Source organism: Vipera ursinii, assembly GCF_947247035.1.
Source record: "Vipera ursinii genome assembly, chromosome: 3".
NCBI classification, from domain to species: domain Eukaryota; kingdom Metazoa; phylum Chordata; class Lepidosauria; order Squamata; family Viperidae; genus Vipera; species Vipera ursinii.
The window spans coordinates 121124348-121144186 of record NC_139516.1 but is presented as its reverse complement, the minus strand read 5'-3'; the positions used below and the strand labels follow the sequence as shown (position 1 = coordinate 121144186).

Sequence of the window (19839 nt, the reverse complement as noted above, 5' to 3'; positions counted from 1 at the left end):
CAGTAAAACAGCACCATTGCTATCCACATGTTGCAAAGAGAGGTGGAGAAATCTAGTGATTTCATCACAAACTAAGAGCTGAGCCAGCAGTCTTTCCAAATTATAGCCTGTCTCTTTTAATCACTGCCTTGGGCTAAGTGCCATGATTTATGCAAACATTAACATTCATCTAAATCAAGTTGCAATTGGTCTCAGCGCACAAGGAAATATAAAGCACCTACAGCAAAACAATTGTTTAGTATGACAAAATAATAAAAGTGACCACCTATAATAATGTGATCAATTTTCATTCACAAACATTTATTCTTTTCCCTTTTATAAGATCCAACACACTTTCAATCATCCAACCCTTTTAAGAATAAGGATTTAAAAGCAATCTGATATTAGCCAGATCTCTCTCTCTCCCTCCCTCTTAATTATTACTTCTCTGGATGTTTTAGTTTTATGAACAAAAAAGCCACTGCTCAAACTGCAAAATATTTTTTAACCTTCCTGTGAAACAAATCCATTCTGAATGAAGTTAATTCTCCAGAAGGAGCAGTAAATAGCTTCAGCATACTTCTGACCTCAATTTTTTTTTTCTGGTTTTCCAGATTGGATCAATGGCCACAAACATCTTTTTATCAGCTTTGGCTGATACCTATTGTTGATTTCTGAAAATAAAGTAACTTTAAACTATTATTTCATCTATCGCTAAATTCCAAGCTATAATGTCTTAAGAATATTTTATGTTTTAAGAGGTTTTTGTTAATCCTAACCCTAGCATTTCAGCTGATACAAAATTTGGCAAAAGATTGGGCTCAAGAAGAAAGCAGAGAAAATTCCACACCTGTACTTAAACCACTGCATTGGTTGCTACTTCACTTCTGGGCAAAATACAAATCACTAAGCATCCTTTGCTTATTGATATCATCTAAGGAATTTCTCCTACAGTTACAATGAGCTCATCTAAGGGCAACCCAGGATCAAGTCTTCTGTATTGCTGTCCAAACTCTGAAAGTAGTTCCCCGCAGAAGTTAACATTTTTATCACCTTAAAAAAAACTTTAAATGCATAAATAGGCTTCTGGCTATTTATTTTAATTATTTTACTTGCTTTTATTGCTTTTAACCCTTTTAAACTGTTTTGATGTTTTTATTCAAAGCTGCCTAGACCTTAATATCTGCAGCATGCTAAGTTGAATATAAATAAAATATTCCACAAAGGATCAAAAATTAAAGTTTTAATTATAGCAGATTTTGTTTGTTTACAGTACTTGTAAGATGCTCTAATAAACTAAACAGTAAAAAGGTAAAGGTAAAGGTTCCCCCGCACATGCGTGCTAGTCGTTTCCGACTCTAGGGGCCGGTGCTCATCTCCGTTTCAAAGCCGAAGAGCCAGCGCTTGTCCGAGGACGTCTCCGTGGTCATGTGGCCGGCATGACTAGACGCCAAAGGCGCACGGAACGCTGTTACCTTCCCACCATAGTGGTCCCTATTTTTCTACTTGCATTTTTACGTGCTTTCGAACCGCTAGGTTGGCAGAAGCTGGGAAGAGTAACAGGCGCTCACTCTGTTATGCGGCACTCGGGATTCAACCCGCCAAACTGCCGACCTTCTGATCGACAAGCTCAGCGTCCGAACCCACTGAGCCACCGCGTCCCAATAATTATGCCTAACTTCAGTTAAAAGTAATATACTTTTCCTTCCTTCCTCCCTCCCTTCCTCCTTCCCTCTGCTGGCTTCCAGGTAAATTACATTCCATTATGCTTTCCATTATGATTTTTTCCTAAGAAATAAAGCTCCTTTAACAGATTTAGATCTGGACCTAGGTCCTGTTTGGTAGATTTTAATTTATATACTGTACGAAAAATTGGCACATGCCAAATCACACAGAATGTCACTAAACGTTTACAATCAAGTGAAGAAACACAGCCTGAATATATAAGGTTTTTTTTTTTAAAAAAAATGTTGCTTAAATGTCTCTCAGTGATTAAGAAGCTGGAATACATATTCCCATTTGTTTTGGGAATAAAGGAAATTTCCAATTATTTATCAAAGAAGATATAACTGCCCCAGGCACCGGGGGGGGGGGAAGGGGAAGGGGAGGGGAAGTGAAAAAAGCACTAAAAGTGGAAAGGGAGAGATGAAACTATACAAAGGAAATAAAACTGGGCTATATGAAATGAAGTGGAAGCAGCTTTAAATATGGAGAAAGTACATATTTATAGGATTGAAAAGAAAATAATAAAATAATTTACCCAAGACTTCAAATGGCAGGAAATGGATCTTTCCAAGAAGAGCAGAGGCAGAAACTCCATACCTGAAGGTGTTTTGAGAAGCTACGGTTCCCTTTCAGAAGAAACATCCCCTTCAGCCCCACTGCTTGCACTTGGATCATTTTTACTTCTAGGAAGATTTCGTTCTCTGCTTGATTCAGAAGGGACCTTCATTCTGGTTTTCTCTTTCCTCTGCTGTTGTTTCTCAAGCTTTGCTAACTGTTGCAAAGGAAAGATGGAAAAGCACATTTGTGAATGGAGATAAACGGAAGCAGTGCAACAGCACAGACAATATCTTAGTTTTCAAAACACTGTGTTAGCCTTTTGCAGCAAAACAAGATAAAAAGTAAAGAACAGGAAGCTTTTGTAAGATTACACCAATGCTCTTCATAATAATAATAATAATAATAATAATAATAATAATAATAATAATAATAATAATAATAATAATAATAATAATTATTATTATTATTATTTTATTTGTATACCGCCCTTCTCCCGAAGGACTCAGGTCGGTGAACAGGGCAAACATATAAAAATACAAGAATACAAACATTAAAAGAGATTAAACAGGGTGCCCAGAAACTAACAACAATGAATTAAAATACATTAAAACAATGTTAAAATCCAAACCCATCACCCATCAGGCCAGGCCGGCTTGTTCGAACAAGTAGGTCTTCAGATCGCGTCGGAAGAAGCGAAGGTCAGGCGCCATCCGGAGCTCAACCGGCAAACGGTTCCACAAATCCGGCGTGCCCACCGAGAAGGACCTCCCCCTGGGGGCCACCAGACGACATTTTCTGACCGGTGGCACCCTGAGGAGGCCCTCTCTGTGGGAGCGCACAGGGCGGAGGGAAGTTGATGCCGGCAGCAGGTGATCCCTAAGGTACTCAGATGTATGGGGATTTAGATCTCAGAGAGGAACATTTTATAAGCACAAGCTTGTGGGACTGGGAGAACATGGCAGAATGTTTATGAAAAAGGCTGAAGGCAGAGAGCTATAAATATTTTGGAGGCTGGAGATAGTAACCATTCTTACTTCTAAGGGAAGTGCCTGTGTCTACTGCAACCTATTTTATTGCAATAAAAACACCAATAAATCAATGAGCTTATTGTCCTGAAAAAAAATGCAATTTGATAGGATAAAGTGAGGGAGGAGGAAATCATAGAGAGAAAGCGCAGGGCAGTACTGCATAAAACAGCAGTTAGACACGATGCAGACATTCTTGCAGTGAATAGTTAACATATCTTGTTTGATAAATTCCATCAGAAAGGCTATTGAAATTCTTCTAACAACTTTCACCTCTGTTGTTTCTGGGACTTTTCTCACATATCGCCACTTTGGGGTCAGAGAAAGAATGTCCCATGAAATTAGTATGCTTTCCAAGAATGTTTAGGAATTGCCATTTTATGTCAATTGAGTCCATTGATCCTGTTGCACAACGACTGGCTATTTTGCTCAGCTTAGAGCATTGTGGGAAATTGATAACAGATCTCATTTGCCATTGACAGTGAGCAAATATATGTACCTTGATTTGGTGAGTGATGTTTATTAGACCTTGAAATGGTGTGAGCAGACAAAATATATAGTGAAAATAAGTGAAGATTTGCCACCAAAATCTTTTTAAAAGGATTGGCCAAGATGATATATAAATCACCAAAGATATGTTTGACAGCACTGCATGAAACACTGTAAATTGATCGTTTCCATATCTCTCAGAAATATTATGCACTCTAATTTTTTTTGTTAGGAAACACAAGCAACCACATACTTCTGGGATTCTGCTAAAATATAAAAATCAAATCAATTCTAATAATAATAAAGATTGCCTGCTATATTAGTTATAACAGTAATAGTAATAATATGGAAAAAAGAAACCAGAATAATGACCAGACTAGCTAAACTTTAAACTGAACCAATTTATTTTTTTTAATCCCATTTATATCCCGCCCTTCTCCGAAGACTCAGGGCGGCTTACAATTTAAGCACAAACCAATGTGCTTAGCAATAGCCTTCATTCTATGTATATGCCTGCTTATTAGGGCTTTCGCCCCCCCCCCCCAAGCGGCATTATTACAAAGTCAGCTTAATTGCCCCCAACAATCTGGGTCCTCATTTTACCTACCTCGGAAGGATGGAAGGCTGAGTCAACCTTGAGCCTGGTGGGACTCGAACCTGCACTAATTGCAGGCAGCTGGTGTTACTTAAGGAGGCATTAGCCCACTGCTCCACCAAGGCTAAGTTCCACACATTTAAAACACTCCAGTAAAAAATTTAAATAAACCGACAGGAAGCTAATATTACTCAGAACTCCTGCCCTGTCAAAAAAATATGCAAGTGACAGATCTTCACTTAATGATTTCCCATAATTAAGATCATCCTGTAATGAAAATCTTTAAATAGAATCCTGCCAATGTATACTCATCATTACAAGACTGTTATTACAACTTATTTACGTGTGTGTGTGTGTGTGTGTGTGTGTGTGTACATTTCCAGAACAGACTCCTTGGCAATTCTACTTTGTCACAGCATATCTCGAAATGTCAGTCTGTAATAGCACAGCCTTTTTTCCAACAGGCAATACAAATATATGGGATTTGTACAATAGTTATACTGCAGAATAGGCATTGAATATTAAAATGATTTTTTCTAGTAATAGTATTAAAAAAGTATCTTTCTAGTAAGTGTAGTAATTTTCTTGAAGTGTTACAGCTCCTCATATATCACTGATGTGATTTCTCCAACTCTTTACAGTTCCTAGGTACCAAGCCCTAGCCAAAAGACTAGAGGATGATTTATTATTATTTTCTTTCAAAGCACTTATTTAGAACAAGCTTGAGAAGAAGCAAACAACTTGAGGCTATTATTTTCTTTCAATGTTTTTATTTAGAAAGAAATTAATTAAGTAACAATAGCAAGCATGTTGGAAGGTTTCTTTATGGGAATAAACTGCTCCTAGAAAGTGTAGACAGGGTAAATGTAAAATTCCAGTATTTGCTTATTTATAATTCAACCATATCAAATATGGGTTTCAATGGATTTAGTAGACTAGAGCAGTCTGAAATGCAACCCAAGCTGAAAATCTTGTACAGATTTTATGGTTAGGACTTCAGATGCATAGGAAAGTGCTGACACCATTTCATATTAGGGAAAAGAACAGCAATCAGGAACAACGTATTTGAGTTGTGAGATTACATTTTCTTTCAAAACACAACAAACCAGAATGTAAGAATCACATCTAATTAAAGGTATTTTTGCAGCAGCTAATTCATGCAGAATAACCAATGCAGTTATAGTATAAAGTGGTAATTTTTGATTATCTATTTTTAATACTTTGATCAGATTTTTGTCAGTATTTGATATGTATTAATATGCACAGAGCTGAAACTTTAAAACACTAGTATAAGCCTAATTTAGCACAAGCAGATGTCAGTAAACCACTACTAACCACCTATCTGAGAAATGATATGTCTCAGTTAATACTATATTCTTACATGACTCTGTGGTATCTAAAATTAATACATGCAATAGCAGTGCAATTCACTGAAAATGTTGCTCTGTTAACTATTTGAGCAAAAAGAGCCACTCATAAGACAAATAAGGGCCAGATCAGTGAATGATTTGAAAGATAGCACAGAAGCAAACAGTAAATCCCTGATGGAAATAACTGTTCACAGAACATAGAATATGATATATTCTATAATACAATGTAATAAGGCACGCATACCACAAATCTACTGGATCCATTACATATCAGGTCTAGCATTTCCCATTAGCTTAAATTAAATAGGAATGACTTCCTCTTTTTCATTCAGACTTCTGTCAGCATTCATTTTTCTAGTTATCCTCTCTTATAACACAGTGTTCGTAAAGTGCATTGAGATTATTGACAGATATATAAAACTATTAAACACTCTAAGTATCCTAACTCATAAACATAAAAATAAACTCATGATTTTGTAACAGTGCTATGGCAACATATAAAACTGCAGCTGAAAAGAAGCAACAGCAATAAAGATCCAAAAGTATCACAGCCCTAATTTATCATTCTTCCATGGATGTTGTTGCAGTGATATTTTCATAACACGTTTTTAATACTCTCAAAGAGAATCCTCATGTTTTAAAATAATTATTGTCCAGAAGAGGATTAGCTATTCTCAGGTCAGAATAAAAAGATGAGGCCTGCAGAACATAGTAAGGCTTTTCAAATCAACATACGTACTATCTCAAAATAGGTAGGTAAAGAAAAGCACTACTATAACATACTTGTTTAGAGTCAACAGGGGCTGCAGGAGACTCCAGTTCAATGGTCACAGGTCCATCATTCTGAATATGTACCTGCATGTATTCGCCAAATTTGCCATCTGAAAAATTATAGAGTTGGATGGCAAAAAGAGAAAGGGTACTTATCCATAAACAATATTTAATTCTTTTGTTAAAGTCATAATATCTCTATCATTCATTCAAACCAAAAACATAATGAGCAGCATTAAATCTTGACTTTTAAAACACTTTTATTTAAAAAAAGAATTATAATTCAAGCGTAATAAATTATAAAGTAAGTATAGCGATTTCTATAGGAATCTAGCTTACTGCCTGAGAAAGATTTCAATTCATCAGTTAATTTTTGCCTTACCTTTAATTAATTCTGGCTGGTACGATTTGCGAAGGTGCTCTAAAAAACTGTTGTAGAAAGATTCTGCTTGGTCAGAAGGCATTGCCATATGATAATCTGGCTTATTTCCTTTCAGGATACATTGAAGAGTAAACTGGCTAACACACAGCACTTCATACTGCTTATCCATCACACTTTTAGACCAGTGTTTCCCACTTTCATCTTCAAACACACGAAGATTTAATATCTTTCGTACCCTGTATGAAAAGTCAGAGGCCTTTATGGAACTGTTCAATATTCTACATATACTGTATATTGTACATTGTTTTGTATAAATATAAAGACCAGAAAATGGGGAGGAAAGATAATATAAAGAGATTTACAGTAGATGTAGATTCCATGCATAACGACTGGTCCATAAATTTAGAAAATATCATTTACTTAAGTAAAACATATTTAAATTACAAAGTGAAAGAAAAGTTAAATACTTATTATTACTTACATGTGCTCCAGCTCTTTCTGCGTGTCTTCCACAGAGATACCCAGCAGCACACAAATGCCACGTCCAATGGAACTTATTTGTTCCTCACCAACTGTAAGGGATATTTTTAAGAAGTTAAATGTATAGAATTCATTTTGTGTCATATCCCTATATGTAAAAGTTTCTTATTCATAAACTCGGAAAGCAACTTACTCTATAGAGCTGTATTCTTATTAAGTGTCACAATTCTAATTCCCAGTGGAGATAGGTTTTTTTTTTAACAATTTGTTGCAAAATGTAATATGCATAGATCCCGTTTCAAAGAAAAGCAAGAAACATATGCATGCTTTTGGAGTGTAAAATATATGATCTCCTTAGCCCAAGGTTAGTACCAGTATGTAGTGGGTTTGCTGCTTTTATAGTCCTTCAATCAGTAATTATAACAGGCAAAAACAGAATACATCTCTGAATACAAAATATTAAAAAATGCTCATACAAGCAATTTATGTATCATTTGTTGTTGTCAGCTGCGAAGTCGTGTCCGAATCATCGCGACCCAATGGACAACGTTCCTCCAGGCCTTCCTGTCCTCTACCATCTTCTGGAGTCCATTTAAGCTCACACCTACTGCTTCGGTGACTCCATCCAGCCACCTCATTCTCTGTCGTCCCCTTCTTCTATTGCCCTCAATCTTTCCCAGCATTAGGCTCTTCTCCAGTGAGTCCTTCCTTCTCATTAGGTGGCCAAAGTATTTGAGTTTTAGCTTCAGGATCTGGCCTTCTAAGGAGCAGTCAGGGTTGATCTCCTCTAGGAATGACTTGCAGGAGTCTTCTCCAGCACCATAGTTCAAAGGCCTCAATTCTTTGGCGCTCAGCCTTTTTTATGGTCCAGCTTTCACTGCCATACATTGCAACTGGGAAGACCATAGCCTTGACTATATGCACTTTTGTTGTCAGGGTGATGTCTCTGCTTTTTAGTGTGCTGTCTAGATTTGCCATTGCTTTCCTCCCGAGGAGCAAACGTCTTTTAATTTCTTGGCTACAGTCCCCATCTGCAGTGATCTTGGAGCCCAGGAAAATAAAATCTGTCACTACCTCCATTTCTTCCCCATCTATTTGCCAGGAATTGAGAGGGCCGGATGCCATGATCTTGGTTTTCTTAATGTTAAGTTTCAACCCAAGTTTTGCACACTCCTTCTTCACCCACAAAAAGAGGCTCTTTAGTTCTTCTTCACTTTCTGCCATTAGAGTGGTATCATCTACATATCTTAGGTTGTTGATATTACTTCCAGCAATCTTAATTCCAACTTTTGATTCCTCTAACCCTGCCTTTCTCATGATGTGCTCTGGATATAAGTTAAATAGGCAGGGCGACAGTATACAGCCTTGCCGGACTCCTTTCCCAATTTTGAACCAATCAGTGGTTCCGTGTCCAGTTTTCACTGTTGCTTCTTGGCTCGCATATAGGTTTCTCAAGAGACAAATAAGATGGTCTGGTACGCCCATCTCTTTAAGAACTTGCCACAGTTTGTTATGATCCACACAATCAAAGGCTTTAGCATAGTCAATGAAGCAGATGTTTTTCTGGAACTCCCTAGCTTTCTCCATGATCCAGCCTATGTTGGCAGTTTGATCTCTAGTTCCTCTGCCTCTTCGAAATCGTCCCTGTGCTTCTGGTAGTTCTCGATCCACATACTGCTGAAGTCTAGCTTGTAGGATTTTAAGCATAACTTTACTAGCATGAGAAATGAGTGCAATGGTGCGATAGTTTGAACATTCTTTGGCACTGCCTTTCTTTGGAATTGGAATGTAAACTGATCTTTTCCAATCCTGTGGCCACTGTTGAGTTTTCCAAATTTGCTGGCAAATTGAGTGTAGCACTTTTACTGCATCGTCTTTTAAGATTTTGAATAGCTCAGCTGGAATACTGTCACCTCCACTAGCTTTGTTGTTGCTCAGCTTTTCTAAGGCCCACTTCACTTCACATTCTAGAATGTCTGGCTCAAGGTCGGTGACCACCTCATTGTGATTATCAGGGACGTTAAGCTCATTCTTGTATAGTTCTTCTGTGTAATTTTGCCACCTCTTCTTAATCTCTTCTGCCTCTGTTAGGTCCCTGCCATTTTGGTCCTTTATCATGCCCATTTTTGCATGAAACGTTCCCTTCATCTCTCCAATTTTCTTGAAAAGATCTCTGCTCCTCCCTATTCTATTGTTTTCTTTTATTTCTTTGCACTGTTCATTTAAGAAGGCATTCTTATCTCTTCTAGCTATTCTCTAGAATTCTGCATTCAATTGGGCGTATCTTTCTTTTTTTCCCTTGCCTTTCGCTTCCCTCCTTTCCTCAGCTATTTGCAAAGCTTCCTCAGACAGCCATTTTGCTTTCTTGCATTTTTTTCTTTGGGATGGTTTTGGTTGCTACCTGTTGTACAATGTTGCGAACCTCTGTCCATAGTTCTTCAGGCACTCTGTTTCAGATCTAATTCCTTAAATCTATTTGTCACCTCTACTGTATATTCAACAGGGATATGATTTAATTCATACCTGAGTGGCCTAGTGCTTTTTCCTACTTTCTTCAGTTTAAGCCTAAACTCTGCAATGAGAAGCTCATGGTCTGAGCCACAGTCAGCTCCTGGTCTTGTTTTTACCGACTGTATAGAGCTTCTCCATCTTTGGCTGCAGAGCATATAGTCAATCTGATTTCTGTGTTGACCATCTGGTGATGTCCATGTGTAGAGCCGTTTCTTGGGTTGTTGAAAAAGAGTGTTTGCTATGACCATTGTATTCTCTTGACAAAATTCTATCAGCCTGTGCCCTGCTTCATTTTGTACTCCAAGGCCAAACTTGCCTGTTATTCTGGTTATCTTTTGGCTTCCTACTTTAGTATTCCAATCCCCCATGATGATACGGACATCATTTTTTGGTGTTAGTTCTATAAGGTGCTGTAGGGCTTCATAGAACCAGTCAATTTCATCCTCTTCAGCACTGGTGGTTGGGGCATAGACTTGGACTACTGTGATATTGAATGGTTTGCCTTGGATTCAAACTGAGATCATTCTGTCAGTTTGAGGATTGTATCCCAGTATTGCTTTTCCTACTCTTTTATTGACTATGAAGGCTACTCCATTTCTTCTGAAGGATTCTTGCCCACAGTAGTATACCTGATGGTCATCTGAATTAAATTCACCCATTCCTGTCCATTTTAGTTCGCTGATACCTAAGATGTCGATGTTCAGTCTTGTCATCTCTTTTTTGACCACGTCCAGCTTTCCTTGATTCATGGATCTTACATTTCATGTTCCTATGGAGAAAACATCTTTACAGCATCGGACTTTCCTTTCACCACCAGACATATCCACAGCTGAGCGTCCTTTCGGCTTTGACCCAGTCGCTTCATTCTTTCTGGCGCTACTAATACTAGCCCTCTGCTCTTCCCCAGTAGCATATTGGACGCCTTCTGACCTGAGGGGCTCATCTTCCAGCGTCATATCGTATTGCCTTTTAGTACTGTCCATAGGGTTTTCATGGCAAAGATACTGGAGTGGGTTGCCATTTCCTTCTCCAGTGGATCACGTTTTGTCAGAACTCTCTGCTATGACCTTTCCGTCTTGGGTGGCCCTGCACGGCATAGCTCATAGCTTCATTGAATTACACAAGCCCCTTCACCACAACAAGGCAGTAATCCATGAAGGGGTTTACGTATCAGGATGATATAAATATTTTAATACCTAAAAGGGATCTTCTTTCAGACAAAGTTCTATCTTATCGGTAAACCTCTTTAATAGGATTTTCACACATATACACTTCTAAACCAGACCACACAAACTAAGATATTTCATATGCTTAGGAACTGCAGTCAATTTAAATAAATCCAGATGTTTTGTTACAGAATTATAAACCATGCAAAATGTAACCAGTCTTGATGTGAGGATAGAAGCTAGCATATTAAAAAGATTTTTAAAAAGGAGTTTTAATCTCCGGCCCCCTGTCTTTTGATAGCCGTAATGGAAGCAGGATATAATTGTTTACACAATTTATACAGTTCATACAGAAAAAATGTTGTACTGTCTTAGCTCTAACACTGCTGCAACGGCAGAGTTGTTGTTGAAAGACATTTTCAAATATCCATCCTTTAACACTACAGCATCGACCCTAGGATGTAAGAGGAACCCACACTGTTTTGATAACATTCAAGATAGCCAGATTGTAACCAATCTTTCCCTCCATTGGTTGGGAATAAATGGGGTGGGGGGACGGGGAGTTCTGCAAGCTGGAATCTTATATTTGCTATTTAATAACTTTTTCCAGTTACTTTATTTGCTCCCTTTGAATCAAAAGAGGTCAACAAATTCCAAAGTAAATCTCAAAATTTAAGTCATTTAGGAAAGTTTCACTCATCCGTATCTGGAATTATCAGCCAAAATTAATGGGTGTTAAGCTGGAAAAGGGTTTTTTGGGGTTTTTTTGCTTTTTATGTCTATGTGTTTATCAGTGGCTGATTTATTCCAGGAATTCTCTAGCTGTACAGTATATAAATTATTCAGCTGAATAATTTAGTGTCCTCCATCTTCAATCATTATCTAATCTTCCCCAAGACTTTTATCTAAGGGATTTTTTTTAATTGGGGTACCCTATGGAAGTAATGCACTTCACATTCAGAGAGGAACTAGAGACAGGATTGATAAACCATCCACGTATAGAACAGCTAAGATAACAGGGAGAAATGACAGATGTGTAACAGCATCAACAAGAGAATTTATATGCTTTGACTAAGCATCACAATATAATTCATGTCTCACCTCTATCTGTGTCAAAATAAATTCTGTAAGATGCTGTTGCTGAAAGGATCTAATCCTTCATTGGAGATTGTCATGCAATTCCCCATATAGGAAATAGGTATCTATCTATGGAGGTAGGGCTACCTCTCACATTTGTTGTGTCAGACACAGCAAGGACACCTTGTGAATCTGTGCTCCCATAACAATGTTAATGGTGAAAACAACGAGTGATTCTGTAACGTGGTTAATGGATAATGCTTTAAGAAATTCATAGGTCCAACTCAAGTGTTGGCTATTATCTTCAAAACCCTTTATGGTGTGAGTCTAGGGTAGGGGTAGGCAACCTCGGCTCTTTTATGACTCATGGACTTCAACTCCCAGAATTCCTGAGTCAGCTATGTTGACTCAGGAATTCTGGGAGTTGAAGTCCATGAGTCATAAAAGAGCCGAGGTTGCCTACCCCTGGTCTAGGGCATGGGTAGGCAACCTTGGCTCTTTTATGAGTCGTGGACTTCAACTCCCAGAATTCCTGAACCAGCATGGCTCAGGTTGGAAACCTCTCCTTTTCTGCTCAGCATAGCTGGCTCAGGAATTCTGGGAGTTGAAGTCCATGAGTCATAAAAGAGCCAAGGTTGCTTACCCCTGGTCTAGGGTATCAAAGGATGTGTGTTGCCCAAAAGGGACACTAACTGTTGTGGAAGGGGCCTGCTGTAGACCTCTCCCCTGCTAAGGAATTCTGACTGGTGGGATCAACAAGAGGCTTTTCCACTGTGGCCCCACCCTGTGAAACGTTCTACCACCAGAAGTGAGAATTGCTTCTACCTTTTTTGCCTTCCAGAAAGGTATCAAAACCTGGTTTTGCCAATTGGCTTGGGGCTCCGAAGAGGGGGCACTCACCAATGAAGTGGGCTGACAGGGTAAAAAGGTCTTATCCCTGTGATGTCAGTCTCCTTGCTTCTAGCTTTATACATAGCATTTCAAATTTTAATTGTTTGTATATTTATCTTTTATTATCTTTTCACTGACTGTAAGCTGCCCACAGTCGCCTTATAGGTGGACAGGGCAGCATATAATCCTATTTATTTAACATGATTAAATTTATATTTATTTATTATTTTATTTATTTTATTGCATTTATATACCGCCCTTTCCCTGAGGACTCAGGGCGGTTTACAGGGAGTTAAAAATCAACCATACAAAAGTTAAAACCCAATTTAAAAAATATTAAATCAACCCTGTACTATTAAAAACCCCAATTAAAATGAATGTCTCCTCAGCCTGGGCCCGAGAGCTCAAAGAGCCAGGTCTTCAGGCCCCGGCGGAATGATCGGAGGTCGGGAGCAGTCCTCAGCTCCACCGGCAGCTGGTTCCAGAGGGCAGGCGCTCCCACTGAGATGGCCCTATCCCTGGGTGTCACCTGCCGGCAATCTCTTACCGGCGGGACCCTGAGCAGACCCTCCCTGTGGGAGCGCACTGGGCAAAGGGCGTTTGATGCCGGCAGCAGGTGTTCCCTCAAATACCCCGGACCCAGGCCATGTAGGGCTTTATAGGTGATAACCAGCATATATGCTGCCACTCTCACCGATAAGGCTATTTATATTTATTAAATATACATTTTAAAAATATTTTTTAAAAAAACAACACTTCTTTAAAACTTAGCTGCTGTAACCAATCCACTCAAAGGAGACTTTACAGGTAGTCCTTGACTTACGACCACAAGTGAGACAGAAATCTTGACTGCTGAGCAAAGCAGTTAAGCAAGACATCATGTGGCTGCTTCACTCAATGACCACAATCCTGGCCCTCCCAGCTGCAGTTGTTAAACTGATCTCACGGGTCAGCAATCTCCAACCTTTCCAGCTTGGCAGCCCAGCCCGCCACTCAAGCACCCTTTTGATCGCACAAGTGGAACTTTGTGCACGAGGGCAAGGGCCCAGCACTTGCATAAGTGGAGCACGGTGGGCGCATGCATGCATGCACTTGTCCATCGTTTGCACAGCCTGGTTTTGAACAGGCTGCTGTCTGCTAATGGGCCATAGCCTGGGGATTGGGGACCCCTGTCCCAGGTGATTAAGTAGATAGATTCTCAGGTAAAGAGCATGGGATGCAGGGGTGGTGGTGGGGGGGAACGGTTCCGCTCTGGAGCTGGAATTCTCCCTGCTGAAATCCAAGCAGGATTTTCAGTCCCTGAGCAAAGAGATGCTTGTGCACAGCCCATTCCAGGCTTCCCAGAGCCTCCAGCATCTGTCCAAAGACCCCAATGCTCATCATCTTACCACACTGCTTTTCTGCTCTCTGCTTGGATTTCAGCTCTCTTTTGCCTCTGGTGTACACAGGCTGAAAGAGTTACCTGCCGAAGTAATTCAGCTCCCCTCTGTGCATGGAAAGGGCCTCCTCAGGCAAGGTGCAGGAACAGAGCTCAAATCCTGAGATCCGAGCTCTGTTTCTGCAACCTACCGAAGGACTTCAACTCCTCTCCGTGTGCAGGAGGGACACTCTCCAGTGTAGTGCAGAAAAGCAGCTCAAATCTTCAGGATTTCAGCTCCTTTTCTGCACCCCACTGAAGGAACTAGAGCTTCCCTAGGCAAGTAGCTATTTTTAGCCAATCCCCAAAAATGAGAGAGAGTCCTCTTAGCAGGCGGCGGCAGCAGCAGCTTGCAACCTTCCCTCTGCCTTCCCCCTTTGATTTTTTGGGGGAAGCTGGCAGAGAAGACTACAGAAGGTGGTCACATGATTGCGGGGCACATGAAAACCAGTGATAAGTGCAGACAGGTTGCCAAACACCCAAATCACGATCAGGGGATTGTGGCCATGGCGATGCAGCATTTTGTGAAGTGTTTTACAGGACTTGTATTTGTAAGTAATTTTACACTATTTTCAGGCAGTTGTTAATTTTGGACCATCATTAAACAATTGTAAGTCAACGACTTACTTACAGACCTTCCCAATCACTGTCATGGCAGGGTGCCTATTCATGAAAATTTACCGTAGTGGATATAGCCAATCATAAAAATAAAGATCTAGTAAAATTACACTGGCAAATACAGTAGCGTCCAAAATTGTGGAAACGCTAAGTGTATTTTTGAGGTCTGATGGCTAATAACACCACTTTTTTGGAGTAGTACCATAACATTATATATCAATGGAAAGATAATTTAATCAAGAAAGTAATGCAACAAAGTTTGTTCAATTATCTGTACTGTATTCTATGAAAAGTTATAGCCATATAACCAGAAAAAGGAAGCCCAACTTGCTTAGGTTGATATCAGGTAGCTTTCCTTCATCTGACTGTAGCCAATAAGCATGAGGGTTTACAGAGCCAACCAGGTGTCATCTTGTTTTGGGAATGAGCCAATCAGATCACAGTAGGATTCAGTTATTGATGTCATGTATTGAAGCTGAAAGGAGGACATTTGTCAGTGTGTTACGTGATCGCTATCAAGTTGGTTGGGGTTTTTTTTGTGTTCTCTCATTTAGTGAGCTTGTAAAAACGTAATAAAATTAAAGTAATGGTGCAAAGAGTTGACTGGTTGTCCAGAAAGCAATGTAAAATAGTATTATTAAGTGAACAAGGCTACAGTTATAAAGAAATTAGAAGAAAAATTGGAGGAAACTTAACCAAAGGTGGCATTTCTACTGTACACTTTTCCCCAAAAGGTTTCCACAATTTTGGCCACTACTGTATATTCTAAGCCACTCTGCAGTCTGTAGGACATTTTATGCTACTGCTACCCTTATCCTTTTCTCTGGACATCTAGACAAACTTCCTAACAAAGTGCTATGTTGTTCTGACCTGACAAAGTTTTTCTCTAAGAATGCTACAGGAAGGTACCACAATGGAAATGTCTTGCGACATTTGTGGAAATGATACATTTATAAAAATTACCTTGAAAATAACAGTGAGAAATGTGTATTCTGGAGAGGCAACTAACAATGTAGACACAGCTCTTAAGGTACGGTAAACAGAAAAAGCCTGAACGTATTCCTCTGAAAGTTAATATTATTCTCCATAAAGTTTCAATTATGCCTGCAAATGTCACTTCTTCATTTCAATTCTGCACATTCACTGGCAACTAAGATTTTTAAAATAAAAATCAAAAGAAGCCTTTAACAGTCTACCACAGAATAAACATTTTTCTGAAATTTTGCTGTTACTGCATCAAGCTAAAACATATGGTTCTTCCTAGTTTAGTCAATAGGATATTTCAATGATGGCCACACATTAAAGGGGATAGGTGAATTCTAAACTAGTTCAAATGTTTTTCATATCTGTACTCATATTAAATCTAATAATAATCCTTATGGCATATAAACAGTTCCTATTTCTGTTTTTATTCTACCAAATATTTCACTGTTTTTCATTGCTAGAGTCCAGAGTGTATTTTCTGTTTCTATTATGTTCCCCTAAGTATATTGATTTATATATTTTTATCTTATGCTAATTTGTGAAATGATAAATGACAAAAAATGATAAAAACATTATGAATGATAAACATACAAGCTATAGACATTATGCTTTAAAAACCCTCATGCTACAATAAAATGATTAAATACTGTAATGTAAAATCTTTTGAACATTCTACACAATCACGTTAGGACATTACTTCTGCCTATATAAAGACGTGCATGTTATCAAATCTGTTGTTCTGAAGACATTTTATTCAAAGGGAGTAAGGAAAGAAAGAAAATTAAATAAACTAAGCAAACCTCTTCATGGCAAGTCTCCTATTTCTGAAGTAAATACAAACGCAAGGGTTGAAAATTGAGGCAAGTTATCTCATGGCACACTCTCATGCACTCTTCCACACACAATGGACAAATTAAGAAATAGGAAATATAAATAAATAATCAATCAATCACTAGGCTTATGCCCCTCAGATGCCACGCTCAGCATCCCATTTTTCACAGGAGTCCCTATGTCCTCCTCATTTTTTACCTGTACAACTATGGGCTTGGTTCTTTAAATTCTTTTTAACGATGAGAGTTTACAGTGGGAAAGCATACAAAACACTAAATATTTGCAAAGTAAAGCCATGTATCAAAACGCGTTAAAAGATGTCAGCCACATCAGTGTATAAATTTTGCACATGCTGTATAAAACAGGGCTTTTCAACCAATGTTACGGGTACCACCTGTGGTACATTGGCACCTGGCAAGTGGTACACGACCATTCTAGAAAAGTGGTAGCGGGGGAGGGGAATGAGCTGAACCGGTGGCAGCACCGCACAAGCCTTAGCGAGAGACGGCTGGAGCTGCAGGGCTGTCAAGGCTCAGTGAAAGTGCCAGGATCAGTGCTTCTTCTGGGCTGTCAGGGCTCAGCGGAAGCACCAGGATCAGCACCAGACTCCAGCTGGAGCTCAGCACTGATCCTGGTGCTTCTGCTGAGCTCAGAAGCGCCAATCAGCTGGAATGTTGCAGCATCTCCAGGGTCTTGATTTACATTCAGATGCTTGGCAACTGATTCATATTTCTTTATTATTATTTTAATCCCATTTATATCCCGCCCTTCTCCGAAGACTCAGGGCAGCTTACAATCTAAGCACAAATCAATGTGCTTAGCAATAGCCTTCATTCTATGTATATGCCTGCTTATTAGGGCTTTCAGCCCCCCCCCAAGCGGCATTATTACAAAGTCAGCTTAATTGCCCCCAACAATCTGGGTCCTCATTTTACCTACCTCGGAAGGATGGAAGGCTGAGTCAACCTTGAGCCTGGTGGGATGCGAACCTGCACTAATTGCAGGCAGCTGGTGTTACTTAAGGAGGCATTAGCCCACTGCTCCACCAAGGCTCTTTTTATGACGGTCACAGTGTCCCAGGGTCATGTGAAGTGACCAAAACCTGCTGCAACCATCCAGCAGACAGGGCGGGGGAATAAAAACCAAACACCCCACGCCCACTGACAATCCTCAACAGAAATGCTCACAACAATGAAAACCTCGGACAGGAGGAAGAGCGCTGCTGGGCGGGGAGGCAGGTGTTTTGCTCGGCTGTGGCTTGGGAGGCACTTTTTTCCAGTGCCATTGTAACTTCGAACAGTCACTAAGCGAACTGTTGTAAGTCGAGGACTACCTGTACTTCATCACTTTTTTCTTTTTTTGGTCAAGTTTTTGACACCTTGCTAGGCGACTGGTGGTACTCGGATGTTGCCATATCCTAAAAAGTGGTACAATGGGTGAAAAGGTTGAAAAGCCCTGGTATAAAACACATAAGAGAGACTGCTGACCGTCACAAATTACCATTCTCTAAAGCAGGGCTCTTCAAACTTGGCCCTTTTATGACTTGTGGACTTCAACTCCCAGAGTTCCTCAGCCAGCATGCCTGGCTGAAGAATTCTGGGAGTTGAAGTCCACAAATCATAAAAGGGCCAAGTTTGAAGAGCCCTTGCTCTAAAGAGCCACCTTGCGTATGTGTAACAGGATAACGAACCAACAATTTAGGACTTCTTATTCACACTTCCTTTTTTTTTTGTTTCACACTTAACAGTTGCTTGAAAGATAAAAGGAGGGACGTGGACAAATACATGAACCGCGCGGACACGCCCGCAAAGAACTGGGACTCGCTCCAATGTCCTAACGTGAGGATACATTTCAAGCCAAATCAGGGCTTAACGAAACATAAGACCCTTTAATAACTGAGCAACCAGGCGGCGGGTGTTAAAGGAGCCCGCGGCGGAAGGCGGTGAAGATGGCGGGGCTGAGCCCGGCCACGAGAAGCCCCGCCGGCATGCCGGAGCTGAAGACACAGCCGCTAAACCACCGCGTCGAGGGACAAACGCGAGCACGCCGGCGCTGGGCAGCTGACAAAAAACGGCATCGGAACATAAACGGCACCCGCCCACCTGACACACTGGCTCGAGTGACACGTTGGATGATGGCCTTCATCCCGCCGGGCTCAAGAGGAATCCGGGGCGGCCTAGCACAACTTCCGTCCTAGACCGGAAGCAAAGCAACCCTGCTTCCTTCCCACACTGAGCTATAGATGTATAATCTGTAGACGTGGGTTTATCCCACGGTTCTGAGTTCCCTGAAAACTTGCCGCGTCCCTTACAACAGTGGTCTTCAAACTTGGCCCTTTAATGACTTGTGGACTTCAACTCCCAGAATTCCTCAGTCAGGCATGCTGGCTGAGGAATTCTGGGAGTTGAAGTCCACATATCATCAAAGGGCCAAGTTTGAAGACCTCTGCCCTACAATGTCCTCTGATTCTAATTAAAGCTTCTCATAAAAAGTCATGTTTCCCGGCAGCCAAAGAGAAATGCTGTAGGCCGAGGTGCCTTTTCGACTTCGTAATGTATTCCTCACCCGGCGGGTTTTTTTTTTCCATATAACTTTTCCGATTCAACCTTGCATAGGATTTGGGAATCTGCCACGGTTAAATACCGGCAATAGTTGTGATGGAAATCCGCGATGTTTGAGCGCGCCTGTTTTCCACGAAGCTAAACACCTAGCAATAAAAATCAGTTTCTTTTAATTCCCGTCTTTCTTCTGCATCAGTGCTAGAAATGGCAAGGCTTTTTTAAAAGTTTGCATCGGTCAAATAAATTGCATTTTCTATTCTATTTCGAGTGGAAGAAAAGGCCCTCTCTTTCTGTAGCTCATCTGCCGATGCTAGTTTCATCCGTATCGAAATGCTTGAAAATCCGCCGTTTCTACGGGAACATCTCGGTTCTTCCTCTGCACAAGCTCGTGGTCTGTCTAAATATTTCC

The 19839-nt window shown here is 40.1% G+C and overlaps 1 protein-coding gene across 4 annotated transcripts in view; it reads right to left on the bottom strand.

Annotated features, from left to right (window-relative positions):
- Positions 1-19054, bottom strand: part of DTD1 (D-aminoacyl-tRNA deacylase 1) — a 42468-nt gene extending 23414 nt beyond the window's left edge. For all 4 annotated transcript variants that reach the window (XR_014492315.1, XR_014492316.1, XR_014492317.1 and 1 more), the window contains exons 1-5: positions 18972-19054; positions 7376-7466; positions 6895-7130; positions 6525-6622; positions 2302-2476 (exon numbers count right to left, since the gene is read on the bottom strand). Coding sequence is in view for 1 of the 4 variants with exons in the window: in XM_083361170.1 (XP_083217296.1) it covers positions 2321-2476; positions 6525-6622; positions 6895-7130; positions 7376-7466; positions 18972-19014 (624 nt within the window). In the remaining 3 variants the exon portion in view is untranslated. The remainder of the gene's footprint in view (positions 1-2301; positions 2477-6524; positions 6623-6894; positions 7131-7375; positions 7467-18971) is intronic.
- Between the last annotated feature and the right edge of the window lie 785 nt (positions 19055-19839).